General features: G+C 44.6%; 2 protein-coding genes across 2 annotated transcripts; one reads left to right on the forward strand and one right to left on the reverse strand.

The window, feature by feature from the left end:
• Positions 1-1,605: 1,605 nt before the first annotated feature.
• Positions 1,606-21,753, reverse strand: LOC118510558. The gene is made up of 5 exons (XM_036052541.1): positions 20,762-21,753; positions 6,959-7,463; positions 6,778-6,867; positions 3,903-4,364; positions 1,606-3,810 (listed from the first exon to the last, which is right to left on the reverse strand). The coding sequence occupies exons 2-5, from the start codon at positions 7,080-7,082 to the stop codon at positions 3,518-3,520; spliced, it is 969 nt and encodes a 322-aa protein (XP_035908434.1). The 5' UTR covers positions 7,083-7,463; positions 20,762-21,753; the 3' UTR covers positions 1,606-3,517.
• On the forward strand, positions 4,670-6,669 carry LOC118510555 (vitellogenic carboxypeptidase-like). Its single transcript, XM_036052537.1, has one exon. It carries the CDS (start codon positions 4,793-4,795, stop codon positions 6,245-6,247), a length of 1,455 nt encoding a protein of 484 aa, XP_035908430.1. The 5' UTR covers positions 4,670-4,792; the 3' UTR covers positions 6,248-6,669.
• Positions 21,754-21,862: the final 109 nt, after the last annotated feature.

The following is a 21,862-nucleotide window of genomic DNA, read 5'->3' on the forward strand; positions in this document are numbered from 1 at the left end:
TCAGGTGAGTTGCACTGTGCCTTGCTGTACAAGCTGTTATGGATTGAAAATCTGTGCATGATCTTTCTTGTTACGTAGGAATATGTCGACCATATAACCCATCAACGGGAGGATGATCATCGGAAGCAGAAAAGCCGCTGGCTGGAAAGGATAATGTGTTGCAAATCGCGCAGTAATCGAACACCAGATCCAGTGTTTTGGATACAGGCAGCGCCAGGCTACAGGGAACGCGTTTGTTCCGATTTTCAGTAGTTTCGCGAGGTGTATTACGCCTTCTACTTTATTATGGCACAGTGTAAACATATTTTTAAGAAACAATTGCTCGATCGCACCAACGTTTGCTACGCAGCATAAGCGTCGAACACAATTCAGTAGGAACATAATAGGATCACACAGGCATGCAGAAAATCGTGTTGGCAAACGGTACAGTTTACAGGTTTTGAATAATTATTTACTGAAGCAACCAATTTTTTTTCCAAAAGTATGAAGAATGTTCAAGGATTCTGCTCTCACTAGGAAAGTAAAATATAGTTCCTAGAAACCATAAGAAGATCTCATAGTGAACGAGTAAGACTCTATCCTTAACGTAGAACACTAACAACAACTCTGTGTCCTAGCGATGAAAAACCGTGTGTCTGATGGAGTAATAGGTTTCACACCAAGGGCTCAAGAGACAGCGAAGTCCCACGCTTAATGTGGGACAGAATACTGAACAATATCAGTACTGTTGTACAACATCCTTAATCTCAGATATCCTGAAAGAAATGTTATGCTTAAAGCCTTATCCCGGATAACCGTATCATACTTTTCTCACCAATTTTCTTGGAGATGTCGCTTTGTCACCGGAGCCCCGAAGATTGAGATGCCGTGACTCCATGTACTTAGACTACAGAGATCCCTATGAAGGTTTCTGCCATGGTAAAAAGGGTCTTCAGGGTAAATTAAATTTCGATTGTATTTCAGCCCATACTTCAGTTAAGAATACTTCAACTTACGCAGATTTGCTCACGAATTACTACCGAAGCTCAAGTTCAACTCCCAAGGTAGCAGAACTCCTGTATTACTTCTAGGGTAAGCAGGAACTCAATTAAATTTTAATGATCCTGCTTTCCTGACAATCTGCATTGCTAGAGTCGATGGAGGAGGATCTGCTGATCGATGGTCAATTAAAAACTCCAACCAATCCAGCGTTGATGAATTCCAACAAAAATCCGCTGCTCCGGCCACACACTTTTAGAAACAGCCAATCCAACGCTCTTTTTCCGGTTTCGTATCGTTACCTAGTTGTTCTGGAAGGGTCGTGTCAGCTGCCTTCTGGGCTTAAGGAAAAAGCACTACAAACTAGTGATGGGTCATACGACTTTTGTCGCGGATCGACCCGTGGGTGCAACGAGTTCGGGTCGAACTCGCATATGCATTGCAACACCTAACGGTCCACCCAAAACTCGTCGGAACTAGGAATACGATCCGAACGATTCCGGGTCGCTTACGGATGGCTCCGATTCGATAGGTTCGGGTTCGACCCCGCTACCAGATACCCCGCGTAAATTGCACTTTTCTTTCAATTTTTCCACCAACAATAAAAACAAATTGCAGACGACGTCGTGTTTTTTTTGTAACTTTGGGGGTTTTCCCTCGGCCTTTACTACAAGAGCAGTGTGAACAATTTGCTTCATTTTTTTACGGACTTCGCATTTTCTACACTTTACACAACAAAAAATGCGTAATACAATCGAATAAAAGTAAAAGTAAAAAAAAAGAGATAATGAAATTCATTTTTAATGAATCACAGTACCCGGCAACTGTCCTTTCCAGGGTTGTGTTATTAGAACGTGGTCCCCTAACCGCCGATCCGCTGGTTGCCGTTTTCTTTCCTGCGCTAGTAGCGTAATACTAAACTAAACTAGGAAATGTACCTTTCATCTTTTTTCTTTATAAACGTAGATAAAAAAGCTGTGCTTTTTCTTCACACACACGCACACAGAGATAATTCAAGCGCTGCTTGATTTGTGGCTTGAAAAGAAAAATAACAAGAAAACCACGAATAGAGGAAAATTCTGAGAAGAGATGGTGAGTGTTCAATTTTGCTACATCTTTTAGTAATTACTGCTATACTCTTAGTGGTCAGCTTAAGTGTACGTATTGCTCTCATTATAAGTAATAAAACACGGGTGGAGCGGTGGTAGGAGGGTCCAGCGCGAAGCACAGTCTCGCCACCGGACCCCTCTCCCCCCACACGGTACGCACCACGCCCCAAACTAACATTTAACACAGTGGACGGAGATTTGTTAGGAGAGTGAATAAAACTGTTTCGGAATGCTGCTGAATAGTAACAACAGTGTGCGCGATACACTAAACTATGCTCTAGCTTAACGAGAACTCGAGTCCCTCGGGAACGGACGGAATACATTTCAATGCGGAATGCGATATTTTGTTAACGATATCTACTACTTTTTGCTACTGCTAATACTACTACTGCTGCTGCTGCTGCTACATGCTACTAACAACCTTGGAAGACCACAATCATTGTTCAAATCCTGCACGACGCTTATCGAGATATGTCTATGAGAAGGTTTAAAAACCACTACAGCGCCGATGATTAAAAGACAAAATGGCTACGTGCGCGTGAGAGATTGGAAGAGTGTGCCTGTGTCCTTTGTGCCCTATTGTTATTGCAATTCGAAATAGATAGCCGACAGACATTCCCATTTTGACCCAACGACCTCTAACTCTTAGTTCAACGTAGTTGGATAGTCAAGTCCTCACCCTTCGGGGGGAAACGGTCCGGATGGGATTTGAACACCGGTCCTGCTGTACGAAGACCGGCGCCATTTGTCGCCTCTACCACCGGACTGCCCCGTGCCATTAAATTGATACTAAAAGGTGGCAAAACGGACCAAAAGAGTAGATGTGCGTTGGTAAAATAGTTTTGTTCTAAGCACTCAAACACACGGTTATAGCCAAAAGTGGCGCATAGTAGGATGATCAATAGTAAGGCAACATGTTTTGCTTGGTCCTGCTAATGTCGGAGCATAAAATATGCTTAGTGTATAAAGCAACCATCCATACAAACTCTCACCCACGCAAATACACACACAGAAGTGCACTTTTGTTGCGCTTTTGACTGTCGACGTTACACTAACAACACGCTACTCCTAACACTAAGCTCTCTCACTAATGCTTCAAAAACCGATTCGGTTATGCGTGCGAATTGGAATGTCTTCGCGTGCTGCTATAATTCGATTGATTATCTCCTAGTATGGATTGTTCCGGCCACAAGGGACGTGGTCCAGAAGGACAGACGTTTCTTTTTTCTATAGTACACCCCTCTGTGGCATACGCAGATCGTCACATAAATACTATATTTACAATCAGTACGTTTTGTTTTGTGGACGCCGTGTGTGTGATTTCATTTTGGACGGAATGCTGGCGACTGACATCAATCTTTTGCCCTACGTGTTTAGTACCGACAGCGATCTGCAGCGTTTGCACTGTCTAATCCTACCTACTATTTCCCCTAAACATCTGTGCTGTGCGTTTGAATGCGCACCTTCTTAACGCTACCGTTCCGCTGCATTCGCGGCGACTGATTGCCACCAGAGTAGCCGGGATTGCGGATGCCCAACCCGTCCGTGGTCGAGTTCGGTGGGCGCGGTTTCTTAAGGCTCGATCGTAACGGTGTTCTCGTCACCGAGCCCGACCCGATCGTCGAACCGTTCGAGACGGTTGTGACGGTGGTGTTGACCGACTGCATGCTACCATTCATGCCGGATGAGTATGGCCGCCCGGATGAATCGGTTACCGCGATACCTAAAGGGAAAAAGCAGGTAAAAGGCGCATTAGGATAAAGAGCGAGAGAGAGGGAGAGATTGATTTGTGGATTAAAAATGGGCACGCCCTACCGTTAGGATTGTGAGACGTCTCTCGGAAGCCGGGATTATTGTAGGTAGATCCAGTGCGACCTCCGCCACCTCCAGCTCCTCCCCGCCCATTGGACGTGGCATTTGACAGCATCGTTGGGTCACCGTCCGGTCGCTTCGTGAGGATACGATCGTACGCGGCCAAAGCGAGCAGTGCGAGCGATAGGGCCGTCACAAGCATTTGCAGATAGAAGGAGATCCCCCGGGTGATCTGGTAGCCACGGGCACTGTCATCGGTCTGCAGTGCGAACAGTATGGCGGCCGCTATGGACAGACCGGCGGCCATGACGGTGGCGACTAGTTTCAGCATCACAAGCGCTTTGTAGCTCATGCAGACCCGGTCGCGGGACGATATCATCGCTATCTGGATGATGCTCAGGATGCAGAAGATGCCGAACAGTGCACATCCACCGACCGCCAACAGACCGCTCACAAACACCACGGCTGCAATGCGATAAGTAAATTAAGATTTACATTTACAGATTATTGAGTCTCGAAATCTCGATCAATCGTCCAAATACGCTTACATACTACTTCTACATTCAATGTTCCTCGCATTATTCAATATTAAAAACCTGGTAAACCCTGCACGATCATCTCCAGCGATCCCTTCAACGGTTCTTATTTATTATACCAGCCAAAGTTCAGATCGGAGAGCCTCCCGCGATGCATCACGTTAACAGATCCAACACAACTACACACACAAAACCACCCTTAAAGATCATCACAACCGAACTCTCTTTGTCTGATAAGAGCACCGTCCATCACCGGCGGCCAATTTTGCTCTCCGCTAGCATTATCTCAATCAGTTTGTGTTTGTAGCTTCTTGAAGCAAGTGAATCGAATTTTGCAGCCATCTTCCGAACTTCACCATGCAACCGATAGGCCAACTGGTGGTGCTCCTGCTGGGCCTGGTGCTCCCACTGACCAGCGGTTTGTTTATTAACCCGTACACCAAATTCTGGCCCCGTGATTCCGTTTCATCGCCATCGACGAAAGGAAATGATGGAGATCCGTTGCTGCTAACACCGTACATCGAACAGGGAAAAATAGTAGAAGGTCAAGCGGCGGCACGAGTCAATCAGACCAGCCGTTTAAAGGGGTTCAAATCGTACTCGGGCTTTTTTACCGTCGACAAGCGCTACAACTCTAACCTATACTTTTGGTACTTTCCGGCAAAAGTGAACCGTACTACGGCGCCACTCGTACTCTGGCTGCAGGGTGGCCCCGGAGCATCGTCCATGTTCGGACTGTTCGTGGAGAATGGTCCGTTCCGGGTGACCCGTGAACTGGTGGTAGAAGCACGTGAACATTCGTGGTACGAAAACCATCATCTGCTGTACATTGACAATCCGGTAGGGACGGGATTCAGTTTCACCGACAGCGATGCCGGCTATGCGCGCGATCAGGTGCAGATAGGCGAGCAGCTGTATTTGGCAGTGTCCCAGTTCCTGCAGCTCTTTCCCCAGCTGCAAACGCTTCCGTTCTACATTACCGGCGAATCGTACGCTGGCAAGTATGTGCCTGCGCTTGGGTATACGATACACCAGAAGAACGCCAACGCGACTTCGCCGCTACGAATCAATCTGGCCGGTATGGCGATCGGCAACGGGTACAGTGATCCGGTGAATCAACTCAACTACGGTGCCTATCTCTACCAGCTCGGGTTGATCGATAGCAACGCACTGGAACGGTTTGAGCGGGACGAAAGTACTACGGCAGACTGCATTGCCAAGAAAGACTATAGCTGCGCGTTCAAAGTAATGGACGATCTGCTCGATGGTGATGCAAACGGGGGAAACTCTTTCTTCAGCAACATAACCGGGTTCGCGACGTACTTCAACTACTTAAGCACAGCTGAAGATCCAATGGAGGAAATCAACATGGTAGCTTTCTTAATGCTAGACGAAACGAGACGCGCTCTGCACGTCGGCGATCAACCGTTCACCAATCCGATTGTGGATAATCGAGTCGAACGATATCTGCAGGACGACGTGTTCAGGAGTATCGCACCTTGGATTGAGGAACTGCTGCAGAACTATCGGATCATGTTCTACAACGGTCAGCTGGACATTATCTGTGCCTACCCGATGATGGTGAACTACCTGCAGAAGTTGCAGTTTAACGGTGCCAACTACTATCGCACCGTACCGAGAGGCACGCTAGAGTTTGACGGTGAAATTGCGGCCTACTTTAAGCTGGCGTTCGGGCTGGTCGAAGTCTTGGTGCGTGATGCGGGCCACATGGTACCGCGCGATCAGCCCAAATGGGCGCATCGTTTAATAACGGCGTTTACGCATCCGGGCTCGGTGAAAGGGTTTGTTTAGGGGATGGGTTAACAAGTACCCTGGTAGGTGTTGTTTTTTTTAGACACCATAGAACACTTCTACAAAGAAATGAAAACTTGGCTAAGAAATTGTTTCTCACGCTACAGAACGTGTAGAACCTCCTCCACGGACAGATTCAGTGCATCGGAAACAAGTTGTAACCGAGATCTTGTTCTTTGCACACATTCTCATCCTTATCAACTTAAATCAAAAAGAATAGAAGCATGCTTCTAGCGCTTACCTAACGTACGTTACAACAAAAGCAACAGCAAAGACCATCTGATCTGACACCTACACTGAATTCTTCTTAGCTTTCGTATGATTGCTCTTTGTAAAATAAAATCAATAGCAAAGGAGTAACAACTTGCACCTATTTTTAAACGAATGTTACAATAAATTCTTCTCATGATCCTCTGCCGAAATCATCCTCATTTGATTCTACAAGCGTAGACGAATGCGTTTGCGCTAGTCGCTGTTCGATTTGAATTGCGAAATTGAGTAATGGACATGGCTTCCAGCATGATGCTTACCGTCCGGTTTGAAGCGTCCAACATCACCGCACCGTTCCCGATAGCTGAGCACCTGACACTTTTGCCAAGGACCAAAATAGCCACGGTCCTCTGCAAAAAACAAAAAACGGGATTAAGAATCAATATCACATCCGTATCCGAATACTACTTCCGCCGTTCAGTAAGCTCATCGCCCCCTTACCTATGCCACGTCCCTCGTAGTACGCCCATACCGGCACCCCGACCGCTGTCGCACTGATGACCAGACAGAGGAAACCCACCGAGGTCACTATCACGGCGTAGATGTTCGGTTTAATTCCCGCCATGACGCTGCTGATGGTGTTGCTGGTGGTGGTAACGGGCCGCTAGCTGTTCACGCGAATGCTGTCGCATCTCGCGCGCTGCGAATTGATCCCCTAGCCCAGCTCTGGTCCCCGTCGTCCACTTGCCTCCTGCCCGACACACTTCACCAAGGATCGCAAGAATGGACACTGGCTAACACGATGGATGACTTTCTTTCGCGTCTGTGATTTGTCTGCGCTGTGACTTCCCAGACGATCCTGGTTAATTACTGGTTCGAGTCAGGTCCGTCGTCAATTAGAGAGAGAGAGAGGTTGCCCGTTGACCGGTTTCAGCAGTTCGGTAAGTCGATCAGCTCGAGCAGGGTTTGGTCAGCGACGAGATAAAGCCGATCCCGGGGGCCAATGCTGCGAAAGTAAAAACAGAGAAACGAAACAAATCAATTAACGGAACGGTGAGGACAAGTTCTTTACCCATATTCCCTCGTTCCCGGAGGCGACAACACCGACGACAGACACGGCCAGAGAATTGTTGATGAGTTAAACGATTAAAGGCGCGTGCCCTAGCCGCTTGCCATCGGTTTTTGTGGATGCCTTTTAGAAGGAGGATGGCCGCGCTCGGCGGATACCAAGGGAGAAAGAAGGTCAGAAAGCTTGACTCTCACTGACAAATGTGCTGAAAGTGGTAGTGGAACGTTTCCCCCCCCCCCCCCCCCCCCCTGTTCGGTATGACACGTTCGGTATTACCGGCACCTATCCCGTATTTTGCCCTAACTTGCCGGAGTGGTGTGGATTGATAGGTTTGGGAAAGTAATTAAAATTCCAATTCGAAAGAGATTGCATCGAGTGCAGGCTGTGGTTGATTTACACAAATAGGGCCCGGTGCAATCCGCGTGCGGCAATGGCGCAGTTAAACCTCTTTTGCATGTCCGGCAGGCGAGTTGATTGCAATTAGTCTTGTTTTTTTTATTGTTCGTTTCAATGGCACATTGTGTTGAAGCGTTACACTGCACCATTAAATGCAATCCCCCTCCCTAGGGCCGAGCTCATCCTATTAAGCACCAAGATTGATGAGTAAATGAGTCTTGTGATGGAAGCGCTTACATCGGACGAGCGTTTGTTTCACACAGCAAGGTTGACAGTTAAGTTTATACATTTATACCTAAGCACACCTACTTCTGGGAAAGCATCAAGTATAATAATCATTTATCATTTATGGTAAAACATACGATCGCGGATCGAATCGCTTATTGCAGGTGACATACCGACACGTGGTAGATATTGCGTCACAATTGTTAATATTTATTGCTAAACTTATGTATTTGCTGATTTGATACACGTAAAATGATTACGAAACACAGTGTATCAAATTATGAGAGTGTAAAAGTTACACTAAATAATCAAATAATTTAACATTATATTATTATTAAACATTTTGTGGGTTGATTGCATGGATATGGGCTATATAAACCTTAGTTAACATAAAATATTGAGCTATTAGATATACTAGATCATAATAAGTGTATTAAATCCTTTAAAATAACATTTAAACATTAAGGAAAATAAATGAAATTTTAATATCAAAAATAAAGATATAGAGTAGCTCCTTCCGCACGGAAAATTGCAGCTAAAATCCTCAATTTCAGTTACGGTCGAGTGTCGTCGTCAAACAATACATTTTATCCCGGCGGTTCTGGCTAATGCATGATTGCTATTACTCCAACACAGTTTGGGCTTACACAGCCCAAAGAGATTTACGGACTAGCTTGTTCGGTATCATTCTCGTTTCATCCGACTATCCCACTAGGAATTGTGTGCACAACTCTTAGAGCATTTAACTGTAGCAGCTACTCTAGGGTTTTCTATTATACCTTCTTCTTCTTTCTTGGCCTAACGACCTGTTAAGGTCACTCCTGCCATTTCTAGTTTACAAGACTTATTGATAGACTAGATGAGATTTAAACCACGGTCCTGCCGTGTGAAGACCGGCGCCGCTGTCGCATCTACCACCGGGCCCGCCCATACTACTAGACCATTGGGCTTAAAATGAGCTATTGAGCCAACTAGATATTATTCGCTCAAATGATCAAGAGACTATTAGTCATGCACATAAAGAGAGCTAACCGCCAAGCTAGTTCTAGCCTTGTTCTAGTCAAATCGGCATTCAGCCTTGGTAGGGATTGGATATACAGACTTGACAAGTAAAAAGTTGATACCACGACCACTTGTCCATTATTATCGGGCAACCTCATACAGTACGACAGTGTCTAAGATATTTTTAAGTTCGATCTCAAACATATCATTACTCGACAGAACCTAGGCTACTTAACCCAACAATCCTCTTGTTACGATGATGTAAGTTTCATCTAGTGTGAATAGTGACCGCTAGAACGTATTCACTGTGCCCCGCCGACACATGGAATGACATCTTATTCTCATCTCCAACATCTGTTTACTTTCATTTACTTCACCTAACATCTGTGTTTTTTTAGCTTCACCTAGCGTACGTGTATAAGAAGACGCGCGGCGATATACACCCAATGGCTGGACAATAAATAAACGTCCAAATGGGCTGCTGTTTAGGTTGTACTGCTCTCTTCATGAACTCATCACCTAACCTTCTTCCCCAACCTCACAACGCCATCAACTTTCAAAGCTAACGATGACCACACGTCTATGTAATTATGATGATGATGATGGCAATGGTTACGTTTAAAAGTGTACACCCTTTCTGGTCATCCATTCTCGTCATCCAACTACTTACAAGACTCGTACCGTAAGCTTTGTGGATGGAGAGAGGCGACCCGTTGTACGAAGTGTCGACATTCAAACGCCCACATTGTCACTCGGGCAATGTGGCCACAGTCACAGTCACAGTAGCACTCCGTCATTCTCCCACAGAAGGTGAATCTTCAACTAATGAAATTAATATACCATCCGTCCCAGGAGACGGCGGTTCACGATATGTAGGTTAGGGTTTGCCCTTGGCGTTATCCGATAGCACAACTACTCGGGGAGGAGGACTGCACGACACATTATACGAGAACTTATTTTTGAATGAAAATTAAACGGTACCGGATGTTTTTCGTTTCTTCTGCCAACGTTTCTTGCCCGTTTAGCCCGACACCAGCTTAACACCAGTTGATCTTTGCTGTGTCGGTTGTGCAAGGGGGTGTACAATTACGCCCTTAAGATTGCAAAAGCGCTTTTTTATTGTTTACATGCTGATGGAGATGGCGCAGAAACAGCATCGAAGTAAAAACATTACAGAAGAATTTCGGGGAGGACAAACAGGTAAATTTCGACTGGAATTTAAAACCAAAATATGTGTAAAAAAAATAGGGGTAGAATTGAATGACAAGTGTCAGCTGTAACAGAATAGCACTTCGGCACTTGCTGGCTTCAAAATCGGTAGAACGTTAAAGCAGCATCAGATTCCACCGTTCCTTGTTCTACATACAATTCTTACAGGGGTTTACAGTTGAGTTAGCAAAGTTTCGGTTCCAACTCTAGGTTCTGTGCAAGGTAAAGTGGAACATTTTTATGTACAACTGAAATCTGGTACATTTGCTAAACTATTTTCAAGACCAATTATAGTCTTTTTAGGCAGCTCTAGAATTTTTGTTGAGGGCATGTAAGTCGCAAAAATCCAATATAGAGATTTTTGGCCTCGTATTCCACACATATTCCACCGGACAATGGAGGAGCCGCTACCATGACGAACTCTACGAGCTGTATGATGATCTCACCAGCGTGCTCCGGTGGGCTGGTCATGTCATGAGTATTGTCACCGCACGGCCCAACACGTAAAGTCCTTTCAGTCAGGCCGTCCACAGAAGAGGCATGGTAGTCCCAAACTGAGATGGAGTGATGGCGTTGATGCGTCTGCCAGACAATCGATTGCCAGACGATGGCCATGGACCGTAAGCGGGATTAAGGATTGTTGCGGTAGGCCAAGACGGTGAAGCGGTTGTGACAAGAAAGTAAGAACAAGAATCGAAAACGTGCAACTGACTCCAGCCATGCCAGTACATGTATCACTAGCTCATCAGGAAAGCCCTACAAATTCCTCACCCTAAATACTCAAAGCCATATGTTCTAAGCGCTTTCAACCCTTTTTCCACGCATTCTGATGCGAATTAATATAATTGCATGCTAATTGATGGAAATGAAAAACTTATTGCGTAAGCGCAGTGTAGTGGCCACAAATTCTCCGTGTGACTCTAGTTTTTCTCCACAAAATAAAATGAATAAATTAGTGAGCGTGCCGTTCTACCTGTTACGCGTCCACTAGAAACTGGAACACGCGTACCTCCTTTGTCGGTTCTACAGTGGAGTAAAAATCTGTCTCCCAATTTAAGGGTTAAAAATGTGTGTGTAATATTGTAACACAAAGCCATTCCGCACTCACTGGCTGGTGCAATAATATTTACGACGTTACGACACTGCCCGCTGACGTACCACCACCTGTGTCGATTGTATTCGACAGGCAAGCGTTCTAAGCCACAAGTCATCGCTGTCGGTATGTGCAACTGCATAAACACAATATCTGATGCAGTTGCGTGTGTGGTGCAGCAGTAGCACAGTGCATGATGGACGAAGACGATTTCGTCGAAGTAAGGGGGAATTTTACCAACGACGCAATTGTAAGAAACGGGGCACACAGTAGGTGAAGTTGTGGTATGGGGGGACAGGGTTGATGAGAATGGTGTGGTGGAATGGTCATCTCATTTGAATATCGTATGGCGTGGAGTAATTTTTTTTTAGTACACTGGACTGGTGGTCGTGGTGAGACTCGTGCGAGACTAATTGGCGTACTTTTAGCGAAGTAAAAAGCGAACAATGCGGATTGTACTGATTGCTTCTTTTGCCGGGGAAGCAAGGGTTGGCGCGAATATAGGTCATAGACTCAGGTTGGTCATACATTCTTCAACGTAGAATGAACTAGATTTTGTAAAAATTGTGTGTGCAGGAGATTTGTTTTTATAATAATATTTTTATAATACTTCAAACTAATACAGCATTTTTTTTATTCAAAACTAGTTTGTAATAAATTTATTTGCATGTCGCCGGTCCTCCAATAGATTTACTCCCCTTACACTTGAGGGTTGATGTCCCGAAACCGAAATCATCAAAATGAAATAAAAAAAGTTCAGACGGTTAAATCAATTTATCAATCACGGTCCGGCTAGCATTCTAAACTCTGGCCCGGAAACTCTGCACCCCATTTACGAGGACGACCTTTCCGAACACAATAAGCCGCCGGACCCCAGATTCGACGTCAGCAATCTGTTGCATTATGCAATTCGATCTAGTTAGTGATGCTTCTCTGACCGATATAAGGCGCCCGTAGCTATCGCCCGAGCGGCAACCCGAACAGAACGATTAGGTGTTTTAAAAAGTTGGGATGCGTTTTCTGCCTTCTGTATTCGTTCTGGGTTAAAGAAATAAAAGTATTCCTGCATATTTTTTAAAAAAATAAAATGAATATTTTTAATCAAAACTATAACAATTTCATAGGCGACAATTTGATTATTGAAGTGAATAAAGCTTTTCTTGTCCCTTTATTGCTTTTTAATCCTATAAAAGCATCACAAAATATAGACTGGAGCTCCACACTCCTATAAATATCAAATTAAAACCATAGTTCTGGATATTGTTCATGGATTTGTCGAGGATGTATGACGTAACAAACAGGCCGGGGCCAGGGTTTATAACTTGGCAGTCAGTTTTGAGTACGGAAAACCGAAGAGCAACTGTAGCAAATGTTAGCTACCACTATACCACTTGTCCGTCTCATTTGGGCGACTCTCAAATCCAGTTTTTTATTATTTACCATTTTTAAAATACAAACTATAACAATACGGCCAGGCCGTTCTTTATGAATAAAAAAAAATACAAACTATACTCTTAACTGAATTAAATTAAACCTAATTTACATTAAAGTGAAACCAATTCTAATTTTTCATATTATTTTTTGCCACATCAACCCGTCTGCTTGAGAACTATTGCTTCAACCCAACAGAATAAACCGCCACACGCACCACACCAGAACGCCATCGATTTCGTTCCGTAATAGAATTTATTAGAACTATCTTCCGGCCACCCCTGCCAACCAAAACCACCCTCAATCGCTCAACCGTGAATCGCTATAAAGCGATACGATGACACAGACAGTAAAGCACGACAGGAATTCAGTGGCCAACGGAATCCGATGGAGAGTCGCCGGGACTTTGTTTGAAGTTTTTCCCGTTCGATTGATTTCATAATCCATTTCACAACTTCTACCAACCAGAACGCTGGATTCCGGAACGGAATACGAAACGGCATACGACGACGTTTACCTACCAACAGTAACCCATCCTTCCAACGCCAATTAGGGAGATTTGTGGGAGAATTAGGCACCATAGAGGCAGCATAGTCGAATTTCCACTGCGAAAGAGCTTTCGCACTAAAATCCCAATCTCAGGAACTGAGCCGTAAAAACGGGGCGGAAAAGCTAATGAAGCAGAAAGCGTCATGAATTTTCGGACAATGCTACTCCACAAGAAGTGGGGCTGGATGGGGGTGAGAAAAAGAGAGCCAATGCCGAAAATAAACACTTCTCGAAGCTCTCGGTAAGAATGTGAGCTTTCCAGCAGATGATGGTTTGTGGTCCAATTTCCAATCTACTCCACCTTCTGCTTCACCCAAGCACACACCCTACTAACACGTGATGACAAGTCGGGCAGTGGGCAGTGGATTTTTAATATCCACACCGGATAGCATTTGCTGCACCATCGGATAGGTGTACCACCGTGGTCATTACTCACCTATCGGTGGAACAAGGAAAGGAAGTCGAAAAGGTAAATCACGCGTGCAATTGCTACACTTACTGGCTCCTGGTAACTGTTTTTTTTTTCGGCTTCTCCGGTTGCTCCCAGCTGGCTGGCGTTGGAAATGAGTTCCGTTAGGATCGATCTGCGCCAAAACAGGGACAAATGGTTTGGTGAATTTTATTTTTGGTGGGTAACGTTAAATGCTCGAGATGGGAAGCAAAGTGATCGCATGCATTCGGTACAATAATGCTGGATTTGCTTTTGCGAAGCAGCATGTAAATTTGGTAGAGCAAGAGCAAAATAAGTGCGCAATCATAATCCGATCCGAAACATTCTAGCATTGGGAAGCAGCGTTTACCTCGATATTTCTACAGGAAGTACAATGACGCATGCATCAAAGAATAGTTTAACTCTGGATGGCAAAATATAACTACAAAGAGCTCTTTATGGTCCTTGAACATCTGTTGCTATTCTGTCTTGGCTACAGAACGGTTGGAAAAAGAAGACCCTAGAAAATTCTCCCAAATTCGGGAGTCTCTTCGAACGACAAAGTGCCCATTGTCGAATAAAACATTGCTCCTTCTTTGGCTGGAATTTGATAACGCTCGTATACTTTGTCTGCACTTTAAAGACATGGCTTTATCGAATAAAACATCGTTAAAATCAGTCTCTATTTTAACGATCAATTTATATACAGTTTCTATTGAGCCACTCTACATTTTAGACTATCTATGAGATATGATAGTTCCCAAAAGATATCTGAGCATGGACGTTAAAACACGCTGGCCGTTTTACAAGAAAACGCTTGTGGTTCATTACAACTTCTCATCAAAGTCACACGTTAAAATGTGAGAAAATTAGACAGATTAGAAGGTTTTTCCACTTAGTACTCGCATCATTAGCATACACTTGTGGAGCCGTCGCTAAGAAGTAAGCTAACCTTTCCCTTGATTCGTAAGGCGTTTGCTTAGTTAAGTTCTGAGGGAGAGAGGGAGAGCCTTCATTGACTTAAATATTCTGTTAGTGTAGTGTTCCGATAATGCACTTCTTGCTGAATATTAAATCATGCATACGTGTTTCATAATAATTCCCAAGTAAGAGTAAAACTTCCAAGTTGATTGAAATTGTTATATGAATCACAATGGACTTTCCCTGCCAGAAAAAAACCCTTGGATCCACTTGAGAGGGGTTGAGAACTGTTGATCAAGACGACGTGGTTTAACCGAAAGCGATTTGAATTATAAAATGAAGACGTTTGTTTAGTAAGGTAATGGGTATAAAAATCTAAATATTATTTGCTACTAAGTGGTGTATTAAAAAAACAAAATCACTATAATCTCTCTAAGGTTTAGTGAAGCTTAAACATTACTTTTAGATATGTTTCCTTTACTTGACACTGAGCAAGCAAAAATCGTCCATAAAGTTCGCTAGAGAAGATTGGGGAAATACTATGAAGCAACTAGCGGTTAGTCACATTGGTAGAAACATTAAAAAAAGCCATTAAATCGAACAAATTGCAACGTAAAACCCCCCATTCAAATCAAAATCTGTCGGCAACAATAATTCCCACCCAAAAAACACAAAACCTGGGAACAACTGCTAACAAGCCCGAACCGCAAGAAAACACCAACACCGGACACTCACTAATATAATGCTGAGGGTGTGTTTCAGATTTGCAACGTGATTCAATAATTACTGTCCGGCTTCCCTTCCATCCATGAGATCACCCCGATTGGCCGATCGTTGGCCGATAGCACCGTTTTCACTTCCGTTGCATCGCCGTTCCAACAGTTTGCGCGCCGGGCTGTGCGAAAGGAAAACTGTGCTTGCGTGTTGGCCTTCGTGCGTGCCGAATAAACGCTTCGCATGAGCTCCAATGGGCTGGTTGGGGAGTGTGCGTTTAGCACAACCGGACTGGGTCGGTCAGACCGGCAAAAGACCTACTTAAAGGCACCGTCTAGAATTCGTCGCGCAGTGAAGCTGAGCGCGGAGGCCCATTTCTAGGGCTATCATATAAAATATCATAACCAATCCTCCTGGTTGGCTCTCTCCAGTGTATGCAGCGCTATAGTTGCTGCATCGATGCACACGACACGGCGCAACAAAACACCCGAGAAGGTCATCAGTATTCATCGATACGCTATCAAGCATCTGCCTGTGGCGCATATCTTATATCGCGGCGATGCGTAGACTACGCAAAAGACGAATGGACAGATTCGAGGGCTTCTTTGCACTGACCTGGATGATGAGGGTTTCCGATAGAAGGGAACATACACACGCACAAGCTCAGACGATCGTTGCATCTAATAAACCCATCTCGGTGCTTGGGTGTTGTTAAACAGAGACCCCCTCCCATCATGGATTTGTGTATAGGAGTTTTGCGGACTCTGATCTGCGAACTGAATGTACGCACCCCGAGTACGGGGTTTGTTGATTGAATGCATCGTAATGCAATATTGAACAATCGTACAATCGTGGTCTACATCTGCACCAACTGTAGACATCCAACGATGAAAACAATCCGTAGCAAAGCATCTGGTGTTACATACATGCAAATTAACGATTTAATAATGGTGGGTGTGTGTGTTGAAATATTTCATTATGCATTGTAATTTAATTTTCATCTGCCGCCATGCTTTGGACGAACAGTGGTGATGCTTGGTGTTCGAAAATTATTGTGATGGAATGTTTGCACCCTCACCACAAAGCCTGGCAGAGTGTAAGCAATAGGGACAGGCCCCGTTTCAATTTGATCTTATTTTGATGAATGGATGTACAACTTGAACAAATTAATGTTGTTATAGTATTGCAAGTGTTTTCCCGAGGATTTTTTACAAGAATAGCAACTTTATACGCAATGGAGACGCATGACATAAAAATAGCTTCGGTTAGCTTTCGGGAGACCAGGACCTATCGAGAACCTACCAACCAACCAACCAGCCAAGAACCGACGAAGAAGAAAAATGAAGATAGAAAAATATCCAATAAAATTAGTTAAAATGTGTTGAGAAAATGCTAACAGTTCCAGCTGTGTGAAACTAAGCACATAAATTTTATTATCAATTTAAAGAGTTATCTTTAATCTGTTAACTTTGAGAGCGCCCTGGGACAGAATTCCCAGTTATAGTTTAAAATTGAAATCAAGAAATCCCGAAATGGCACGCCTAGTCCATTGGAGTTCCATTATGAAATCTTCTTATTTTGGAGTCCAATCCAGCCTGAGGTATTATGTGAAGCCGCTTTTAATAAGCTTGGTGCCTAATAGATGATAAATCCACAAATAAGACGTTTCTACACCTTAGTTACGTGCCTTAGCTGAAGCTGACGTAGTAACTGTATAGTATTATGTGTTACTATTGCGATATCATCTGAGAAAATCACCTCAAACGTGATATAGCATTCTAAATTCAACTAAAAAGGTTGTCCTATCATGTGCTGTTGGATAAATCATCTCAAACCCACCCTTGTATATTAGATCTGATTAGAGTCTGATTTTTTCCCCAAAAAGATACCTAATCCGCAAATTTCTACTGAACATTGTAAACCATCACGCGCCAACCAACCAAACATGCCTGACCGGTAACGATGATTCGCCGGCTGCGGAATGGAATGTGACCATGGATGGAAACGCACTTCCACCTGACTTGTTCCATTCACTTTTTACGCGTCCAACCCCACAACCTGCACGATAGAAATTGATCGTATGCAGTTCGTGTCCGTGACCAGCCGAAGGAAAAGGTGAATCATGGACCCCGTCGTCTCGCCAACCGGCGTGGCGGTGAATTCATTACACAAACTGTTGTGTAGAAGTAAAAACACAGACACACACACACAAACGACAAACTGATATTGTATCCAGGCTTTTGCAACACAGGCAATAAGCGTTGTTTCGTTTAATAGAGAAATACATTTTAAATACGTAGTGCTGGCGCTGCTTAACAGCACAGGCACGAGATAAGCGGTTTTCCCTCGGGGAGGATGGTTTACAAAGCCATATTTCTTATAGAAATGCAACTCCCCCCAACCTTTCGCTTGAGCTTGGAAACTTTGTTCACACAGTTCATTATCATGGAACGGTGAAGTGAAACTAACAACAACAAAAAAAGAACAATTGCATCTCGGTTGGTGCACGTAGAGCGAAGGTGAAACGTTTGCCACGTTCCAGCCCCGGCAAGCGTACCTTAGCTTCACAGGGAAATGGCCCGCACTTTGCGCCAACGTCAGAGTGTAGATAGAAATCAAAAGTTTCGTTCGGTTGTTTGTGTTGTTTTCACACGGGCGCAACAAAACTGTTGCACGTTGAGCACAAACAAAAAAAAGGGAAATAGTTTGATTAAAAATGGCTAGAGGAAAGGTAGCTGTAGCGAATAGTTTGGCCTTTTTTCCTTGGATAATATACCAGTAAATACCGAAGATAATCCAATCAAGCCCTTATATCTTCAATTAAGTGCTGTGGATATTAGTGGAGATAGATGTTTATCATTATCATCCTTTATTTGCTTAAGCTTTAGTCTAAGCTTCACTCATCTGAGACTGAACCAATAATTGACGGTTAAAACAAATCTACAATCCTGAAGTCAACCTGTTAGACCTGCTCGGTATCGCACCCTGTCGACCTGAAGATGCCCTGTCAGGTTCCTCATTGCTCACAATACTACTCGGCTGTCTCAATTAGACTTCTGGGGCGTACAATAATTTTGAAGAGGTTAAATCTCCAAAGTCCCTTTGTTAGAGATCCCTTTCTATATTGAACAGTAAGATAGAATCGAGCTATGAATCTAATTTGAAGAAATTCATTTCTAGAGTCCGGACATGGTAGTCGTTTTCTTCCATGGCTAAAAGGTCACTTAAGGATTGATGCAGAATCTGGTTGGGTTTGATCTTCTTACGAACTGCTATTGGACATTCTTGTCCCTTCTTCCTTAATTTTTAGGACTGTGTTTTGAGCAATGATTGTTTCACGAAGAAAGACATATGTAACTGGATATACATTATACGATAGGACTTCTCTTGGGCGTGGTATGTAAATTCCTATGTTGTTTTTACTTAACCCCTGTTATCATAGCCAGTAAAATGTATATTTCTTTAGCCAGAAAGCCAAGACTGTGATCATGTACTCTTATACGCTCTGTCGGATATCACAAAAAGATTCGTTTCTTCACAGGAATTGAAATCTAATGTTCAATTTCATTAGTGTAGGCTACGGCTATAGAACATTAATAATGCTGTAGCACAATCTTCTGAATTTAAAACTGATCCTAGCTTTTTCTGCTCTAACAAACCCGTTTCAATGAACAAGAACGGAGCTAGATCGCACCGGAAGCCAAACTTGACTTGGAGTATCGGACAAACGTTGAGTGTTGACAGTTAGCTTCACCAGTTTCTAATTGCTCGAAACCAACTGCTCAAACAACCGCCACATTAATACACACATTAATTAGAATTACTTGTTCTTCGGACCGCTCTTGGCTCTACCGTTGATTCAGCTGTTACGCTGCATCCGCCCAGTTGCCATAGAAACACCGCCAGCAAGCGATCGCCGCAGCGGCATTAGTTCGGTGCTTGCTTTCCTAATTTTCTCCACATTTTTGGCCACCCTACCTTCTCACACACTACCGGAAGGGAAAAGAAGCAACAAAGCCCACAGCCCAAAACTGACAGCTTACACTACCTTATCCGTCGGTGCGTTTTGCTTGATACCGGTTTTTGTTGTTGTTACTGCTGCTATTCGATATTATGTTTCCTTTCTGTTGGCGTGGCGATACTCACCACCACCAAACAGCATTCTACACATTCCGGATCCCCCACCACCACCTGCCACTACCGCTCGTCGGTGGCGAAAGCATAATTTGCATAATAAGCTCCTACGCGCCAATAACCAACCCTCGGGGCAGAACCACCGCGGGGAAAGCCAAAATAAATGTGTGTGTGTGTCCATGTGCTGCGTCGCGTCCAACCTTGATTACGGCGGCAAAACACGTCACTCCGGACAAATCTGGACGCCCTTCATAATCCAGGTGTGGTAGCAAAAGCAAAGAAAGCCAGGAAAGCAAACTCGTTTGTGCGTCGCGCCTCGCTGCCCCATGCGCTTCCCATTTGTTGCCTCTGGTAGGTCTGGTAGAATTCTCGTTGCCACGAGCGTTTTAAAACGCGCGGATTATGACAAGACATGCCATGCCTCCCACAGAACTCCAGAACTCCGGTTCTGCGTTCCTGTTTTCGATTGTCTTCTTCTTGTTCTTAGGGTTGTGCTGGTTTCCCTCTCACTCTCACGCCGACCAGCAGCACCTTTCCGTTGTGGGCTATTTTTTGTTTAATTAAAGTTTTCATACAAACGACACAAATGGCTCGTAAAGGTAGTACAACGTAAGCATATTTGACGGCTCATTTGTCTAGGGCAGCCCGGTGGCCGAGTTGGTAGCGGTCTCAGTCTTCGCACGGCAGGACCGGGTATCAAATCTTGTCCGAGGACTCGTATCTTCGTATGCAGGGCTCTGATTATCCAGCTTCTCTCTACAGTGAAAGAAGGAGAAGTCCTTGGAACCAGAAATTGGCAGACCGGGGAGAAGAACTCTCTAAATTGTATAAGAATTAACTAGTAGTAGAAGTAGAAAAAAGACACCGTTTCCATGGTGTGCCATGTGGTGCAACAGCAGGTGTGCTGCCACGTTGAAATAGTACAGTTCTTTTACCTCTCAAGGGCTACTTCGTTTTCACTAAACAAAACTCACTTATGCCAGCGCAGTGCATAGGCGCGCGCGCATGCTGCGCCGCTATGTTTGCACAACTTGCAGTATAAACCGTTCATAAAACAGCTTCCTATCTGAACCCCACCACCACCCAACTACACGACGGCATATGATGTGAAGAGAAAAAGAAGCACATTACCTTTTATTTCCAAAGAAGATTCACGATCGACACACATACACACACATGCCCAGCCAGGGGGAGGAGGGCGATGGATGCGCGGATGGTTTATGTTTACTTTTTCTTTTTACGGCTTCTCCAGCTTTCTTTCACCTTTTCTCTCCATTCTATACCGCCACGCCACGCGAAGAAGATCTCATCCGCAGTGTGCGAGTGTACTACGGCCGTAAGGGCTGAAGCTTTTCCATGTGTTGAATTCGGATGCTTTCCTTTGCTGGTCGCGTCGGGCGACACAATTTTGGGGGTTAGTCACCAACACACACACGCACGCCCAAGGAACCGCACCTCGCGTAACAAAACAACCGTATTCAAGGGTGACGCACCTGAACGCTGGCTCCCCTTTTATTTTTCTTCTTCTTTTCGGGACTCCGGCAAAGGGGAACCAAATCACACAAACACACACACGCGCACACAAAACAAAACACCGAAACACGCACACACTAAACACGCGAGCAAATTTCAATGGGGGTTGCTTGGATGCCGCGAAAAAAAAAACACCCACCAACAGGCCGGATACAAGGGAATATTAAGGCACGGGGGGGGGGGTTGTAAAGGGGGTGAGCACGTTTTCACTCACACCACTGTTTGCGAACGCACTCTTGAAGGTATGCCGTGCATACGTTGTATTATTTTTCTTCCCCGCTTTTTCACCCTCCCTCACTCGCTCTCTCAGGGGTGGGTTGTACGCCCCAATTTCACGAACACACGAACTGCGGGACACGGGATGCCTTTTGTTTTATTCACAGCAGTACAGCGGCTAGTAGGTCACAACATTAGCGGATGGAATGGGATGCTTGCACTACACACGTAAACAGCGTTGGGGTAGCGACGTCTTTTTCATTGGTTCTTCCTGCTAGAACCGAGAATACCCCCCACGGGACGCGACGAACGTCTTGAAACGGAAGATACGAGAGAACTGAACTCGCGCGCGAATGTAAACGCACCGACAGCGCATATGAAACGAACTCCAGGAACGCAGTTGGAAAACTCTATGCCGGCCAGGTACGGCCATGATGCTTTCCTTGTTACTTGACAGCTCGGCTAGGGTTTAAATTGTTTTGC

Source organism: Anopheles stephensi, chromosome 3, assembly GCF_013141755.1.
Source record: "Anopheles stephensi strain Indian chromosome 3, UCI_ANSTEP_V1.0, whole genome shotgun sequence".
Classification (NCBI taxonomy): domain Eukaryota; kingdom Metazoa; phylum Arthropoda; class Insecta; order Diptera; family Culicidae; genus Anopheles; species Anopheles stephensi.

What these genes read in the sequence shown, in the direction of transcription:
- LOC118510555 (XM_036052537.1), top strand. Translation starts at nt 4,793, where the DNA reads ATGCAACCGATAGGCCAACTGGTGGTGCTCCTGCTGGGCCTGGTGCTC.
- LOC118510558 (XM_036052541.1), bottom strand. Translation starts at nt 7,082, where the DNA reads ATGGCGGGAATTAAACCGAACATCTACGCCGTGATAGTGACCTCGGTG. An exon ending in CTACGAGGGACGTGGCATAG is followed by an intron (nt 6,868 to 6,958) that starts GTAAGGGGGCGA and finishes TGTTTTTTGCAG; the next exon opens with AGGACCGTGGCTATTTTGGT. An exon ending in GACGTCTCACAATCCTAACG is followed by an intron (nt 3,811 to 3,902) that starts GTAGGGCGTGCC and finishes TTTTCCCTTTAG; the next exon opens with GTATCGCGGTAACCGATTCA.